Source organism: Schistocerca serialis, chromosome 3, assembly GCF_023864345.2.
Source record: "Schistocerca serialis cubense isolate TAMUIC-IGC-003099 chromosome 3, iqSchSeri2.2, whole genome shotgun sequence".
Taxonomy (NCBI): Eukaryota; Metazoa; Arthropoda; class Insecta; order Orthoptera; family Acrididae; genus Schistocerca; species Schistocerca serialis.
The window spans coordinates 259,745,198-259,762,375 of record NC_064640.1 but is presented as its reverse complement, the minus strand read 5'-3'; the positions used below and the strand labels follow the sequence as shown (position 1 = coordinate 259,762,375).

Here is a 17,178-nt window from a genome sequence, read left to right as displayed (position 1 = left end):
ATTGTTGAGGATATGTTCCTTGGAGACAGAGCACAGTTTCAAATAGGTGAAGGATGGGAAAGGAAATCAACAATGTCCATTTCAAAAACACAATAGTGGAATTTGCCTGATGCACTTTAGGGGGACTGAGGGAAACATAAATTTGGCTGGATGGATGGGGGATTTGACCCCTGCTCCTTATACGAGTCAATAGTGGCTAAAGTGGAAGACCAACTTCCATCTTTGTGGATTCTATAGGTTGATACTCATGTCTCTACAGTAAGGCTACTCTGGTAAAACATCCTCTTGTGCACATTACACATATTCTGCAACATGAGTCACTGTCTCCTTTTTGTGATGATTGTGTGTATCTTTTAGGAGGCCCTACAGCTCTCCACAAGATAGCACAAATGGAACTGTTGAATGCTAATCTTCCTTCCTTCCATCAAGTTGAGTTGTCTACCTCTCAGATTATTAAATATATAATGGAGCCTCTGATTTAGGCCATCTAGCAAGTTTCAAATGAGATGCTCATGATTACTGGTGCAGAGAAATTTGTTAGCAATGCTTCCGTCCCACAATAAACGCTTTCTAATTAAGCAGTGAAAGAAATTTAGAAGATGCCTTTGAATGCAGGCAATAAACATTGTTAGTATTAGTGAAAGTAGTAACATGCAGCCAAAATGTTTCCTATGTCTTAGCAGAAGAGGTGATTCAGGATGGCTCAGAATTATTAAGAGTATCTGATGATGCATCAGTCTGCTGTTAAAATTCATAAGGGCAGTGAAATGGCTAGTACCCTCATTAACTTTCAGCCCCAAGACCTGTTATCAGGATATGGTTTGCAATTTACCATCCAGTCCTGGTCAAAGTGAAGTGCATTTGTTGGTGCAGCAGCTTGAAAGCCCTTGAAAATGCCCAAGGAATCTGAAATGCTACAACTAACAGTCCATCTTAAAGTGTTCTGCTTACCACTCAGTTCCAACAGGACCTCATAACTATTGTTTGGAGTCTCAGTCTGGTTCTGACTTTCAACTTCGTTATATGTTGTGAAAAACACTTTATCCAAAAGTATGTTGTTGTGTTCCAGAGTGTAGCTGTCAACTCTTCCAACTTACTTCTTTACCTGACTGTCACTGGTGAAACAAGATGTCCTTTACAACAATGACACCTTCAAATGTAGTACTTGATCCATGTATATTTATCCCCTATCCATCAACCACAGTATACTTTTAAGTGAGAGCTATTACATAAGTAACATAATTAATCCACCTGTGCTATTTTTCCTGCATGTCAAAATAGAAATGCCACTATGTGATGGCTGAGTATCTTCCCCATCCCTGTTTAATCCAAAATTATGCTCCATCTGTCACCACCATATCTCATTTTCCAGCATTACCCTATCACCTCCATTCTCCACGTATCTTTCTCTCTCTCTACTGCCACAATTTTCTCTCTTTGAATAGTTATCTCAGTGATGAAATCATGAGTATCACATACAGAAGAGTAGCAAGTTTCTGTAGCGGTTTTGTGGTATTTATTAATCAGCAAGGGGGGTGTTGTATGCTGCATACACATTCTCCTCCAACACAATAATACAACTGTTGTACATTTGTACATATTGAGTGTATGATGATCTAGGTGAGGCCAAACACAATGTAAATTTTTGCAGAAAGTGATTAAGGAAGATGACACATTACACAGCAAACTGTACACAGCAAAAATACAAAGAGAGGAAATAAATACCCAAATAATGGACTGAGAGAGAAGAGAACAAATTTGCTTGTCCTTCCTCCCCAGATCTGCCACACACAATTTATATTTTATCAAAAGTAGTGCCACTGAGTAAAGTAGTTAAATAACACACCAACTTTTCTGTAATTACTGTACAGCTTTCTGTATAGATATGACTAACAACATTTTGTCCCCTTATAGGAATGGCCTCTGGTCTTCTGTAAGTTGGTTATTATAGTAAACTGTGGCTGCATGAGATGGCCTGGTGGTGAAGACACCAGAATTAAATTTAGGAGGAATTCTATTTGATTCACCGCACAGATTTTCCCTAGTCTTCCAAAATCAATCAACACAAACGTTAGTATGGTTCCTCCGGAAAGGACACTGCCAATTTCCTTATCTATTCATCTGCTATTTAAGCTTCTGCTCTGTCTCTAATGACGATGTCATTGATGAGACATTGAACACTATTCTTCCTTCCTCCCTTTCTTCTATAAATCCCAAATTATACTGCTGATGAGAAGCTCTGTGGTTTTCAACTGAGTGACAGCATAGAAAAGTATGTGACTGTATTAACTAAACAAAACGCTTTTTTAGCCTTGTTTCACAGACTGTATTATTACTGTATGGCCTATTTCTTGGGTTATAAGCCCGTTTTCTAGTACATAACTGACCCAAAAGATGAGAGCCAATCAAGGATAAACACATCAACTTTCTAACTATTGATTCTTGACTTAAACTGTAAAACGTATCTCTGTTGACAGTTTTGGCAAAATTACATATGGATTTACAAAATTCAGTAGGACAGCATTTGCAGTAACTATGACTAAAAACATACATTGGAGTAGAGCTATGCACAGAAATGGAATTTTGCTATATATGTGAATGAAGGCACATAGGTTGTTCCCATACATTGAGGTTGCAATATTGTCTAAAATGGGTGAGTAATTGAATTCAGTTTGTTCATTCAGTAATAAATGTGTGGATACACACATCTGTTTCTTAATTTCTAAAATTTCTAAGTGATTGAGCTTTGCGCACTTTCCTTCCATGAGTAGGACTTCTATATCTTTTATGTGTCTGTGGTTTTCATTTATGCGATGTTTTACAAAGGATAAATCTGGCTCCTTTAATCTTCAACTTCTATGGTGTTCTCGGATCCTAGTGCAGATTGACAGCCCAGTCTATCCAATAGAGCAACACTGACACTCTTATCCGATGATTTTATAAACCTCATTTCTTATGTTGTCCAGTTTTTTATCTTTTGAATTGAGGAGACATTTATTTACTGTCTATGGGACATAGAAGAACACACAGAAACCCTTTGCTTTTAAAATGTTGATCATCCTATTTGATGTTTTTGCCTATAAAAGGTAAACTTGGACAGACCATGAGTTCTATCTCTATTAGGCTCCAAGAATACCATAGAAGTTGGGAATAAGAGAAGCCAGATTCATTCTTTGCCAAACATTGCATAAATGAAAACAACAAAAATGTAATAGATATAGAAGTCCTCCACATAGAGGGAAAGGGTGCAAAGCTCATTCAGTTAGAAATTTTGGAAATTAAGAAACAGATGTGTGTATCACCACATTTATTACTGAATGAACAGACTGAAATCAGTTATTTGTCCCTTTTAGGCAATATTGCAACTCTAGGGAGGAGAAGAACCTGAGTACCTTCATTTACATTAACAAAATTCCATTCCTGTGCATAGTTCTACTCCATTGTATGTTCAGTCATAGTTCTTGTAAATGCTGTCATAATGGATTTTGTAAATATTTTCAGTCATAGTTACTGTAGACACTGTCCTAATGAATCTTGTAATTTCGTCAAAATTGTCAACAGGGATACGTTTTACAGTTCATGTCAAGAATCAATAGTTTAAAAAGTTGACATGTTTATCTTTCCTTGGTTCTCATCTTTGGGATCAGTTATATTCTAGTGAATGGGCTTGTAACCTGAAACCTAGTCCACACAATAATAATAAAGTTTGTGACACAATGCTATAAAAGTGTTTCATTTAGTTAGTACAATATACAATATTTTACAAAGAACCCACAATTGACTCACTTAAAAATTTCTGTGATGTTTTGAAATGGTCATATTCATCACTTTCTGTTGAAAGTGATAAGAATCAAACCTATGATAATATTATGTGAATTCATTGTTGCCACATTGATGGTGACCTAAGGGCTTTTCCTTGCGGTAAACTGGATTATTCAGTAGCTGAATTTTCTTACTTCAGTATTTAAATCCTTAACAGCCATGCCATCATCTCTTCTTGCTTTCTACTTCTAATATTTTTTCTTCTTCGTTCTTTTAAACACTGATCAGCCAGAACATTATGACCACTGACCTATTATCGATATAAACCCATCCAGGTGATAGCAGCATCATCTGGCAAGGAATGAGTGCTAATCAGATACACACATGGTGCATGTAATGTCAGTGAGTGTGCTGCATGTGTGTAGATTAAGGCAGGCGTGCGATCTGTTTTAATTTGACTGATGGCAGAGTGTGATGACCTGGAGGCTCAGCATGAGCATTTCGGAAACTGAATAACTTGTTGGGTGTTTGAGGAGTGCTGTGGTGAGTGCCTTCAAAACATGTCAAAACCAAGATGAAACCACATCCAGATGTCAGGGGATTGGACGGCCGCCCCTCATTACAGATGTTGGACGTTGTAAGCTGGTCAGACTGGTAAAACAGGACAGGCGGTGAACTGTGATGGAACTAACATCAGACTTTAATGCTGGACAGAGTACAAGTGTGTATGAACACACAGTCCACCAAACACTCCTAATGGTGCGCCTCCAAGCCAACGACCCATGCTTGTGCCAGTGTCACACCACGACATTGACAACTACAACTCAAATGGGTATATGACCATCGACTCTGAACATATTAGCATAGTGGCAGAGTGTTGCATAGTCTGATGAATCCTGATATCTTCTTCATCATGTTGATAGGAGGGCATGAATCTGTTGTCTTCCAGGGGAACAGCTCCTGGCGGTGGTTCCAATATGCTCTGGGAAACACTCACGTGGGCATCCATGGGACCAGTGGAGCTTGTGCAAGGCATTATGATGGCCAAGCAGTATCACTCACTGGTTCCAGACCATGTGTGACCCTTCATGACGATAATGTTTTCTGATGGCAATGGCATTTTTCAACAAGTTAATGCACCATGTCACAAGATCAGGAGTATGATGCAGTGGTTCCAGGAACACAGTGATGAGTTCCTATTGGTGTGTTAGCCCCCCAACTTGCCAGATCTGAACATCTCTGGGATGTGATTGAAAATGGCAGCAGAGCTCTGGAATTTACAGGCTTTAGGTGACGTATGTACAGATGTGGTGCCAACTCCCTCTAGTGACCTACCAAGGCCTCACTGCTTTCATGCCACAACATGTCATTGCTGTTGTCCTGCAAAAGGTGGACATACTGGCTATTAGGTAGGTGGTCATAATGATCTGGCTGATCAGTGTACTTTTTATTTTCACAGTTTCCTTTTTTTCATTTTCACAGTTGCATACTTTGTTATTTTCTCTCCCTCTCCATCTCCCTGTTCATTATATGTTACTGAGGTAGTCAGACTCCCCACACTTTTTATAACCACTTCCTACCCCTCCATTATGTTTTAGTTACATCCTTCTGTTTTTCTCCTCATCCTTCTTTGCTTTTTAGGTTTTTCATCCAACCATTGGATTTTGTCTTCCCTTTCATGCTTACAGATGTCCCATCTGTTTCTCCCTTCCCACTTGCGTTTTCTGTCTCCATACTTTGTTGTAACCTGTGCTGTCTTCACTTGTGCTATCTGTACAACAACCTTATCCACAAAATATTACCCATATAGGCACAAGTCCTTGTTTGAGTCCTATGCACAGGTGTACTCAGTCAAAAAATTTCATTATTGTTGAGTGAGTGACTGGTGTGCATTTTCTCTCTGTTCCATTTCTTTACTGTTTACTGTCAACTCCAGCAAGTGGATGAGCTACATTACTCTGGGTACCTGTACTGTGTGGTAGTACAGGGGAGTCAGTCAATTTAGTTTTATGTTTTTAAGAACTTCGAGCTTATGTGAATTGTACCCAGTGATATATTTTTGAACAGGTCTTGAGGAGAAGAAGTTGATCACCAAACAAAAAATGTATGGTGATGTTTAAAAAGATGTAACACCATTCATATCTTCATAATGAATATTTTTACACAAATCACAATCATCGTACTGGTTAATGTCCCCCTAGTAACTAGACAACATTTGCTTGATATATTTTTGTTTGACTTCTGGACAAAAAGTTGTTTTGGTTGGTCAAGATAAATAGGACATCATATATACAAGGTGCCTTCCTAACAGTCATCAGGCACATTTTCTCTGCTGTTTCAGCACATATTTATAATTCTGTTTTTGCAATTTTTAGCTGGAGGCAGCCTAAGCAGTTACTGCTTGTCCGTCTTTCATGCAGTGCTCATTGTTGATGAAAAACATCAGTTTGTTTCCTGTTACAAGTAACATGATTTTCAAAGCGGAATTTTATGCACCCATTTGAAAGAGTAGTCCCAAATTAGTCTTATGTGATGCTCATTTTATGTATATTTAATAACAGGGACAGTAAAACATAAAGTATAACCAGTACTCCACCAGTGGCAGCACTGACCTGACCAGTGCTGACTGCTACCACTGTGCTGCAGCAGTACTTTGTGTCTGTTGGAGTACTGGGTATTGTTTGTGTTTTACTGTTATTGTTAATAAATATTGATAAAACATAGGACACACTAGACTAATTTTGGATCACTCCATTGAAAGGCATTTAAAATTCAGGTTTATGAATAACTTTGCTTGTAATGGGAAACAAACCAACACTTTTCATTGATACTGGGTGTCACATGAAAAACATGGTGGCTAATATTACTTTGCACAGACTCCAGCTACACATCACAAAAATGAAAACTGCCTGGTAAACATGGACTCTAAAATGTGTTCCTTAAGAGCTGTGAGCACTTGTTCATATTTGATGCTGTGAAACATACCTATTCTGCTGTAAGCTCTTTGCATTCCACATTTTGAAAGAAGGTTGTATGGACCAAAACAAGACCAAAATGCCCCTTAAATGTGGGCTCTAAATGCGTGCCTTAAAAGCTATGAACATTTGTTCAGTAGAAAAGAGGTGTTTCACAGGAACAAAAATGAACAAAGGCTCATAGCTCTTAAGGTATGCACTTTAAAGCCTATGTTTACTGAAAATTTCTTTCTTGTTTTGGTACATACTAACAACTCTCAACATATGGAAATCAAAGAGCTTTCAGTAGAAGAGATGTGTATCACAGTAGCAAGGTTGAGGTGCTCGTAGCTCTTTAGATATGCATTATAGAGCCCATGTATACTAGGCATTTTTTTCTTCTTTTGGTCCATACAACCATCTCTGAAAATTTAACAGTGGAGGTCTGGTTCACCTCTGTGTGTGTGTGTGTGTGTGTGTGTGTTGTGTGTGTGTAAAATTGCAAGCAATGATGTTAAAGTGGTTACTTACATATAGCAGATTACAAACATGAAGAAGACATACCTATTAATATTTTTAAATGTGGAAAATTGTTAAATTTGTGTAAAACTATGTTATATTATGAGAAAGGTAGTGTTTTTATTATTTATTAAGCAATACTTAATTATTGTGAACCATAAATAATTTATTCCCAGGTGGCTCTTTTGCATAGCATCAGTGCAGTATTTGAGCAGCTAATACAAGTATTACCAGCATTAGAGGTAACAAAGCTAGCCACTATGATGTTAGAGAGCTTACCATCAAGGGATCTCTCACCTCAACTCACCCAGGCAAAGCTTACTGCCATTCGCAATATGGTTACCAGTAAACTCTTTGCTGATGATGGTAAGTAAATATTTTAGGCTTGACAATACACTGGCTTTTTATTTTTGATAAATAATGTTTAGAAATGACAATTTTATCGAGCCAGACATTTATAACCAAAAGATTAAAGTTTGAACTGTTCAGAGAAAGTTGGTCAAGCTTGTACTTAAAAAAGGGATGTTTTCCATTTCTGACAACATTGAAGAGTTAAAAAAAATCTCATGCATTTTGCACTAAGTATATTTAGTTCTTCATTTAGTTGTGTGCTTTTCCACAAGATGTCATCCAAGAAATGCATTCTGCGACTGTCATTAGTAACAATATTACAAGAATATAGTTTTATAAATCAGTTATTTGCATAAAACTTGATGTATCATACATCTGTTGTGCCTCACACAATTATTATTATGATATTCAGCTTCCACCCCCTTCTTAATGATAAAGTTTGTAACTTCAAATGTGTGCTATGTGTCTTCAGTGAAGTGTTAGACTTTTCCATTAAAATTCATTGGAATAAAAAATTGTTCACTATTAAAAAAAGTTGTTTCTGAAAGTATTCCCATAACATCACTTCAAGAATTTGATGCCTTATTATGCTTTATGAATCTCTAATACATGGGCTGTATCTGTCATTTTAATTTCATTCTTTGCTGAATGTAGTTACTTCATCTTGACATAAGGGGAAGAACAGAGAGAAAACAATGTGATGAAAGTTATGAAACATGGCAAGGCTAGGTTGAAATCATTTTGGACCCAATCTAAAGACAAATGTGTAAGGATCAGTTAAAAATGATGATAAAGTAATGAACTGGATGAAATATGGAAGGAAAATTAAGGTTTGATGTCTCATTGACAACATTGTTCTTAGAGACAAAGCTCAAGTTTGTATTGGTAATGCATGAGGAAGAAAAGTGGCAATGTCACTATAACAGAATTATCCTGACAGCTACCTTAATCAGTGTAGGGAAGTCCTGAAAATCCAAAATGTAGATTGCTAGATGGAGATTTTAACTACCATGCTCTCAAATACGCATCCAGTGTCGTACTACAATGCCACCTCGTTCACTGAACAGGAAATTTGTCGGCTTAATTCTCAAGAAATTACTGTTTTGGTGGAACTTGGTTTCGAATAACGTATAATATTAACATGCAAGAGCCAAGCAAATGTTAAAAAGTAAGTTCCCAACTGTGCATTTTTGACACGTTTGTAAAACTGAATATCCTTCTGTGGGTAATGGAATACGTTGCCAGACTTTTGCTATTGTGCCAAAAACTGTATTCTGCAGTAGGATACTGTGTACTGTGGGTAAAATTTATAATCTACCTGTATAGCTGCAGTGAGAGTTTATGATGAGCTGTGCAAGTCAGTTGTATTTTACATCATTGACAGATATTTAATTATGTTGGTACACATTTCTCATGTCAACAAAGGAATGACACATGACGTATTAGCTTTACATGACGTAAAGACATACCTCCAGTGTATGAAACTGGTTATCATACAGTGAAAACACAATAAACAGCTATTGCAGATTTGAACTTCCACTCAGTTTAATACAGACTATTTTACCCTCTCTGATTTTAAATTGTTTGATTGTTTTTCACATTATATACAAGTTCTTCAGCTGTAGTGCCTAACCTTAAGGTTATTTGTAGTATGTCATATATAGGGTTACAATAGGTATCAGTGTTCAGTGCCTATTAATATTATTTATTTCAAGGACACTATGGTATGTTGCACTGAAAGATCCTATAAATATTTCATCAGGGTTGACTTAACATTTTTCTCAAGTGAGCTTGTGTGCATACTTTAAGAATAATACTGTTAATTGTTGATAATGGAAACTATGTCTATGTACTGCTGCAGAATCCAGAAACTTACTTCTGGCAATCAGCTGTAAACATCTCCGACATCACCTAGCTCATAGAGATGAACTGCGTCTCTGTACGGACATTCTTTCTGAAATACTTAGCTTCCTTTACAAGCAAAAACAAGCTCAGGAACAAGGAAAGGTACGTCTTCTTCAAAATATGTATTGAAAATGATAAAAATTATGTTTGTTTTCTAGTTTAATGGTTTTCTCTTTGAGATTTTTACTGGTTTTCTGCACTTATATGGGACAATACAGAATGGTTGTACTTATCATATGCTTTTTAATAGTGAGCATTTAATATGAGAGATATAACTAAATATTTGTGACATAATAATAGTGAGCATATAATATGAGAGATATAACTATATATTCACAATGTACAAGAATTTCTTTGAAGTGTTTTCTGCCATCTACTTCACAAATAATGTATGAAAGGTATTCATGTAACATTTTCAAATTCCATTTAACTAGTGATAATTCAGTGATTTCATTAATTGACATGGTAGAGTAGCTACTTGTCTGTATATTAACCACTACACAAATATGTCATAGAATATATTAGAATGATTATTTCATTTTCTCTAATCATGATGTTTTCTGTTATGTGTCTATTTGTACCCAAATGATAAATTAGATTTGCAGAACTCTACTACCATCTCACTATTAAGCTATTTACAGCCATATTCACTAATAACATGACTGGCACATTTTTTTTTTACTTTTGTTATTATTGTTTAAGTTATTAAGTCATTAAAATCTACTGTATTTTGCTACTGTGATATCTTCTTTCAATTTAATGTAACTGGTATGAGTTTTAATTACAGGTTAATAATTGCTTGCACCATGATGTTGAAATTTTGTGCCTGAATACATTGGAAATGCTAATACAGACTGTTCTCATCATTATAGATCGTTCTGCATCAGTTTTGGTGAGTGACCATTGAATCATTAATTTGATATGCTTTGTTAGTTTAAGTTCTTACTTAAATTATAGGAACTTCTTAAAACTCTGCATCATTATTAAAACACAGAGTTCTATGTCAGAGAGAAACAATACATTGTGAAAGGTTTCAATCTTCATTCTCAATTACTTATAAATTGTCTGCTTTCATTTCAAGTTCCTTCTTTGGCTGAGAATAGGTTATGTGGAAGGAAAGAACACATATATTTTACAAGTGAGGATTACTATTGAAAAAGTTGCCCTCAACCTGAAGGTTGATTTGAGTACTACAGTGCTTCACTAGACATGGTCCTATTGGAGGTATTATGCCCATTTCACAGAATTTTGACAAGAGTAAATTAACATTATACTGAAAATATTATGTGATCCACATTATAGTTGCAATCTAAAATTTTAATTTGCTTCCGTTGTATCTTTCACTGTCTCCATGCAAAATTTTTTGCTCAAGTCTTTCTGCCCAAAAGCAGCAATCTAAACAGGTATAAGATATTTACAAGTTTTCTGAATTGACTTGTGAATAGACTCCTGTTGTGGCAAGCAAGAGGTACAGTAGTCAAGCAGCAGCACTGTAGCATGTAACCCGCCCCCCCCCCCCTCCCCCAATTTGTCATTCGCTTCTGTAACTGTTTACTCAGAATAAGGCCACTAAATTAATTGTCCATGTCTGATAGTGCCATGCTTAAGTTTCATTTGAACATTTCAGGATACAGATGAAGGTATTCTGTTAAGGAATTTGATTGGAATCATACAAGGAAGATTTTATTCTTCTTCCAAAGACTTTAGTTGTTTTTTGCTTTAATTACAAGCAACATGCATTAGATAAATTATAGAAGGGCCACTGAATATAAAATTGGATTTTTATCTGAAACTGTATGATGGATTATGTTGCCCCCACTGAATGCATTGTCAACATACAGATTCAAAATTGTAGTCAGTGTGTAAGACTGTAAGATTCCTTTGACATATACTATTTAATAACTGTTTCTTTTATGCCTCCAGGGTTCTCTTGTGTCTTGCCTTGTTGGATTGCTGCAGCTGTTGGATGAATTTCATTACAAGAGATTATGGGAGCATCTTAGTGACAGAAAGTCTCAGAAGGACTTCCTGCTTAGAGTATTTTTAGTATTTCGATTATTAGTGCGACAGGAAGTTTTCCCTCCTGATTGGCTTGTCATGCGCATGGTAGCCAACAATGTTATGCTAAATGCTCTTCGTGAACTAGCACAGCCACTGACATTTAATTTCCTTGACAGCTGTTGCCACTTTGATAGTGAGGTATGTTTCCATTTGATTACCATAATTATTATGTATGTCCTATCAGTGTAATTTTGTTCTGTAATCTGGTGACTCAATTATGAGGTGTGGGTGTATTTCAGAATTCAGCTAAATTTATTGTAAGCAATAGTGAAAAATTATGAAGTTATGTGTAATAACTACAAGCTCTGAGATTACATTTTCTTCAGTACAATATTTCATTAACAACTGTAACAATGGGTGGTAGTCTGACTACGAAAATAGTAAGAAATTGTTTTTTCTTATAAAAATAACAAACAGTAAGCTCTTGTACCATGTTGTGTTGACCATTTATTTTCATCCTATGTGTTTCATAATTCTATTATCTTAATCTTGTAGTATACTGCCTCTTTCTCCTTTCTCTCAGTCTGTTTTCATGTTCTCTTCCTTTAGTTCATACAGATGTGTCAATCACATATTGAGATCCTTCCATAACTGCTGAAGAACAAGCTATTATATTGGTTCTTCAACATTTGCAAATGGTCAGAGACAAACCATGCAATCCCTGTAATCTATTCATTGCTCTTAGCTTACACTTACATCTGTGCTACCCATTTTTTTATGATTGTACAAGGCATGTTCAGCATATACACACATAATTTTTCAGTGAATATCCTGATAGCAAGACAGTGAATAAAAAAACCTCACTTGCTTATTCTAAAACTATTTTTTGGCTTTTGTGAAAGGAAAACTGTGATACAAAAAGTCATACCCTTATGGTATAATCTGATGTCAAAGTGATACCATTCACTTAGCACACAAAATTGGAGATAATATTAGTAATCTATTTGTGGTATATTCATTGCTAATCACCTATAGTTAGAAATTAGAAACTCTTGGCAAATAATCTGACAAACACCATGACAAATGTGTGAGAAGATGACGAGTTGATACACTGGTAGGTGTTGAAACAGTAGCTTTATACTGTTCCAGTGAAGTGGTTGTTTTTGAAAATTCTCATCATTTCCTTTGACATAGCAAGAGAATTAAAGAATGTTGTTGCATTATTGTGCTGACACATCAGTGGCAGACTGGACATATGGACTATCTCTGAAAGATGAGCACTATACAATTTCTCTAAGAGCTCAGATGCAGTATGCAAATGTTTTGCAACGTATTATGGAATCTTCCAGAATTAAGAGGAATAACATAATTTGTCCAGTAGTTGATAGGAGTTACACGCATGAACCATTTTTCCTTGGACCAAGAAAATTATCTATGTGGAAAGTTACGTTGAGTGTCCTGTAGGAAAGCAAATGGATACTACTTATTTTACAAAGGTGTAACACCTTTAATTTTTTAAAAGTTATATGAAACCAGAAATGATATGAAAGCTAGAAGGATTTGAACAAGGAGTTGCTTGCAGGAATGATCATCCACAACTGCCAGTGTTTAGATCAGTGAATGCACACCTTCCTTTATTTGTCTTTTTGTTGGGACCTGAGTGCTAATAATCACTGATTTGTTGAAGTTGTTCAATGAGCTCACAAAGGAACACAATTTCCAACCAATTAAGGGGCTTAGCAGGCAATACACTTGTAACTGAGACAGCAACCAAATGAAATTTCATTTAAGAACATCATCGTACAATCCAAGAAGAATAAGCTGACGTACTACAACGTCCCATACATCTCAAAAAATGACCATGATGGGAAAATCAGAGAAATTAGAACTGATGCAGAGGCATAGTGAGAGTCATTCTTCCCACACACCACTTTTGAATGGAATGGGGATGAGGGTAAACAATACTGGCATCAAAAGTGCCAGCTTCCTCACATGATAAGATATTTGTGGAGTACAAATGCAGCTGTAGATGTAGAACATAGGTGGAAAGAATTGGAAAAGAGAATCGGTGAAGTTATAATTATCAAATAGATGTCAGTACACAGTTTCCTTGTTATACAGTTGAACTGAAAAACAGTAGGACATCTACTTTCCTTAGTTTCCCAACATTGCTGCATATATGTTTCATATCTTGCATTCTGCATTAGCAGACAACAAAAAGCTAGTGGGCATGCGCACACACACGCACACACACACACACACACACACACACACACACACACACACACACACACACACACACGTCTTTTTTTAGATAAACATGTATCTACATAAAAACATGAATATTTGATAAATACATACACAGAATGACTTCTTATTGCATACAGAAAATCAAGTAATGTACAAGTAATGCTGAAAGAAATCGATTAATTACTTATGGTGATATTGTTACTTTGATGCAACTCACCTATTACACTCCTGGAAATTGAAATAAGAACACCATGAATTCATTGTCCCAGGAAGGGGAAACTTTATTGACACATTCCTGGGGTCAGATACATTACATGATCACACTGACAGAACCACAGGCACATAGACACAGGCAACAGAGCATGCACAATGTCGGCACTAGTACAGTGTATATCCACCTTTCGCAGCAATGCAGGCTGCTATTCTCCCATGGAGACGATCATAGAGATGCTGGATGTAGTCCTGTGGAACGGCTTGCCATGCCATTTCCACCTGGCGCCTCAGTTGGACCAGCGTTCGTGCTGGACGTGCAGACCGCGTGAGACGACGCTTCATCCAGTCCCGAACATGCTCAATAGGGGACAGATCCGGAGATCTTGCTGGCCAGGGTAGTTGACTTACACCTTCTAGAGCACGTTGGGTGGCACGGGATACATGCGGACGTGCATTGTCCTGTTGTAACAGCAAGTTTCCTTGCCGGTCTAGGAATGGTAGAACGATGGGTTCGATGACGGTTTGGATGTACCGTGCACTATTCAGTGTCCCCTTGACGATCACCAGTGGTGTACGGCCAGTGTAGGAGATCGCTCCCCACACCATGATGCCGGGTGTTGGCCCTGTGTGCCTCGGTCGTATGCAGTCCTGATTGTGGCGCTCACCTGCACGGCGCCAAACACGCATACGACCATCATTGGCACCAAGGCAGAAGCGACTGTCATCGCTGAAGATGACACGTCTCCATTCGTCCCTCCATTCACGCCTGTCGCGACACCACTGGAGGCGGGCTGCACGATGTTGGGACGTGAGCGGAAGACGGCCTAACGGTGAGCGGGACCGTAGCCCAGCTTCATGGAGACGGTTGAGAATGGTCCTCGCCGATACCCAGGAGCAACAGTGTCCCTAATTTGCTGGGAAGTGGCGGTGCGGTCCCCTACGGCACTGCGTAGGATCCTACGGTCTTGGCGTGCATCCGTGCGTCGCTGCGGTTCGGTCCCAGGTCGACGGGCACGTGCACCTTCCGCCGACCACTGGCGACAACATCGATGTACTGTGGAGACCTCACGCCCCACGTGTTGAGCAATTCAGCGGTACGTCCACGCGGCCTCCCGCATGCCCACTATACCCCCTCGCTCAAAGTCCGTCAACTGCACATACGGTTCACGTCCACGCTGTCGCGGCATGCTACCAGTGTTAAAGACTGCGATGGAGCTCCGTATGCCACGGCAAACTGGCTGACACTGACGGCGGCGGTGCACAAATGCTGCGCAGCTAGCGCCATTCGACGGCCAACATCGCGGTTCCTGGTGTGTCCGCTGTGCCGTGCGTGTGATCATTGCTTGTACAGCCCTCTCGCAGTGTCCGGAGCAAGTATGGTGGGTCTGACACACCGGTGTCAATGTGTTCTTTTTTCCATTTCCAGGAGTGTATTAATCAGAATACCATAAAACTAACTAATTCACATATAAAATGATCACATTCATGAAGCTTCTTCATCTCAGTGTAGCTTACTGATTACAAAGTGCACAAAAATCTTCAGTAGTGAAGTGAGAGAAAGCTTGTAATAACTTTGGAAACACTGTACTTCCAACCCCCCCTTCCCCCAAGATTAGCAGATAACACCAATTTTCCTTGTATATCAACCTTTATAGTGGCCAACACCTTGTATTTGAGAGTTATAGGAACTGTTAATGAGTTAAAATAGATTTTTTATTTCAGTCATAACTGCAAAATGAGTAAGTGGTTTTGACTGGTTTTGGCCATTCTCAAATTTGTATTGGTTGTTTGCCATTTCCCATACCACAATTGTCGTCATGAATGACTTCCTAAAAATTTGTATATTATAAACAACCTATATAGTTCTCAGTACAGCCTTGGACAGCAGAAACTGTTCATGTTCACCTTTATGATTTTGCAGCTCTGACTGAAATAAATAATAAGTTTTAATTTTGTACATGTTTATTCCAGTCCGTTAAAAATTGTATGTTTTCTTTTCAGCTGTGGAGCAGTTATTTCAACCTAGCTGTTGCCTTTTTAACACAACCATCTCTACAACTTGAAAAGTTTAGTGAAGTGAAAAGAGAGAAGATAATAGAAAAGTGTGGAGACATGAGAGTTCTAATGGGATTTCAGATTCTCTCAATGTGGTCAAGCTTAGGTAAGAGCTGGAAGATAGTAAATGTTATGTTATTAATTATTTGTACATTGAGAAATAGTTACTGAATTTTTTGTATCTTAAGAGTGTTGTATTTCATCCCAAGATTACTGTTACTTTTATATACACATTTATCATTGTCATAGATGTTTGTATCACCAACAGAATCAAGAGCTGTATTGTATGGTAATTTGTTTCATTCTACACAGTTAAGCAAGCAAAACATAACTTCATACATCATTGTCTTAGTATTTAATAAAGAAATCCACCTTGACAACAGTAACTGGTGGAGGTCTTTTCAACTGCTAGAAATGAATTATGATCTCCTAGAACAAATAATTTTCTCATAAGAAATTAAGGAACAGACAACTTGGAAAGGTGGAGGAAATGGGAGAAGTAGTAGACTAAATGGAAAGTCACTCACGACCAGGAAATGAGAGAGGCATACATAAACAGGATGTGTAATTTATAAAGTAAATAAGTATTCATCTATGGAGGTAGTTATTTGTAAGAGCTTCTTTGTTAGTTATTAGTTCATTTAGTAAATTTAAATTTTACTATTGTTTCTGTAACTGAATGGAGCATTGAAAGGAAATCGTATTTGGGACGTACAGAAAATTCTGGCGCAGCTTTGCAATTGCTGTGAAAAAGACTTTGTGAGAAAAGCATAAGGAGAAATGAGTCATATGAAGATGAAAAATGAAACTGTGAGATCTTCATAAAGTGTACTTTAATAGAAATTCAAAACAAACAAGAACTGATGCTTATTTTTGGGTCACTGACAGTGAAGGTCTGCTAATCATGGAAGAATGCATATGGGACTAAACAAAGCAATATGTATTCTGTGAGAATGTGAGCAATAGTCAGCAGAAAATAATAAACAAAGTAATTAATTAAAGGAGCAAAGGTAGACATTTTATTCCAATGTGGTTCCGTACTCATAAAAAAATGCAGATTCAGTTTAGAGACTGTCATGGTATGTACCTAAACATATTGTGAGACTTCCATTCAGTCTTGTAGATGAAATGAGTGGTGGTGCATAGAACATAGGAAGAGTAAGATCTG

General features: G+C 37.4%; 1 protein-coding gene across 1 annotated transcript in view; it reads left to right on the top strand.

The window, feature by feature from the left end:
- Nucleotides 1–17,178, top strand: part of LOC126470030 (dedicator of cytokinesis protein 3) — a 1,043,796-nt gene that overhangs the window by 926,759 nt on the left and 99,859 nt on the right. Inside the window, exons 18-22 of the mRNA XM_050097517.1 lie at nt 7,412–7,601; nt 9,448–9,593; nt 10,279–10,383; nt 11,415–11,690; nt 15,957–16,116. Coding sequence (XP_049953474.1) covers nt 7,412–7,601; nt 9,448–9,593; nt 10,279–10,383; nt 11,415–11,690; nt 15,957–16,116 — 877 coding nt within the window. The remainder of the gene's footprint in view (nt 1–7,411; nt 7,602–9,447; nt 9,594–10,278; nt 10,384–11,414; nt 11,691–15,956; nt 16,117–17,178) is intronic.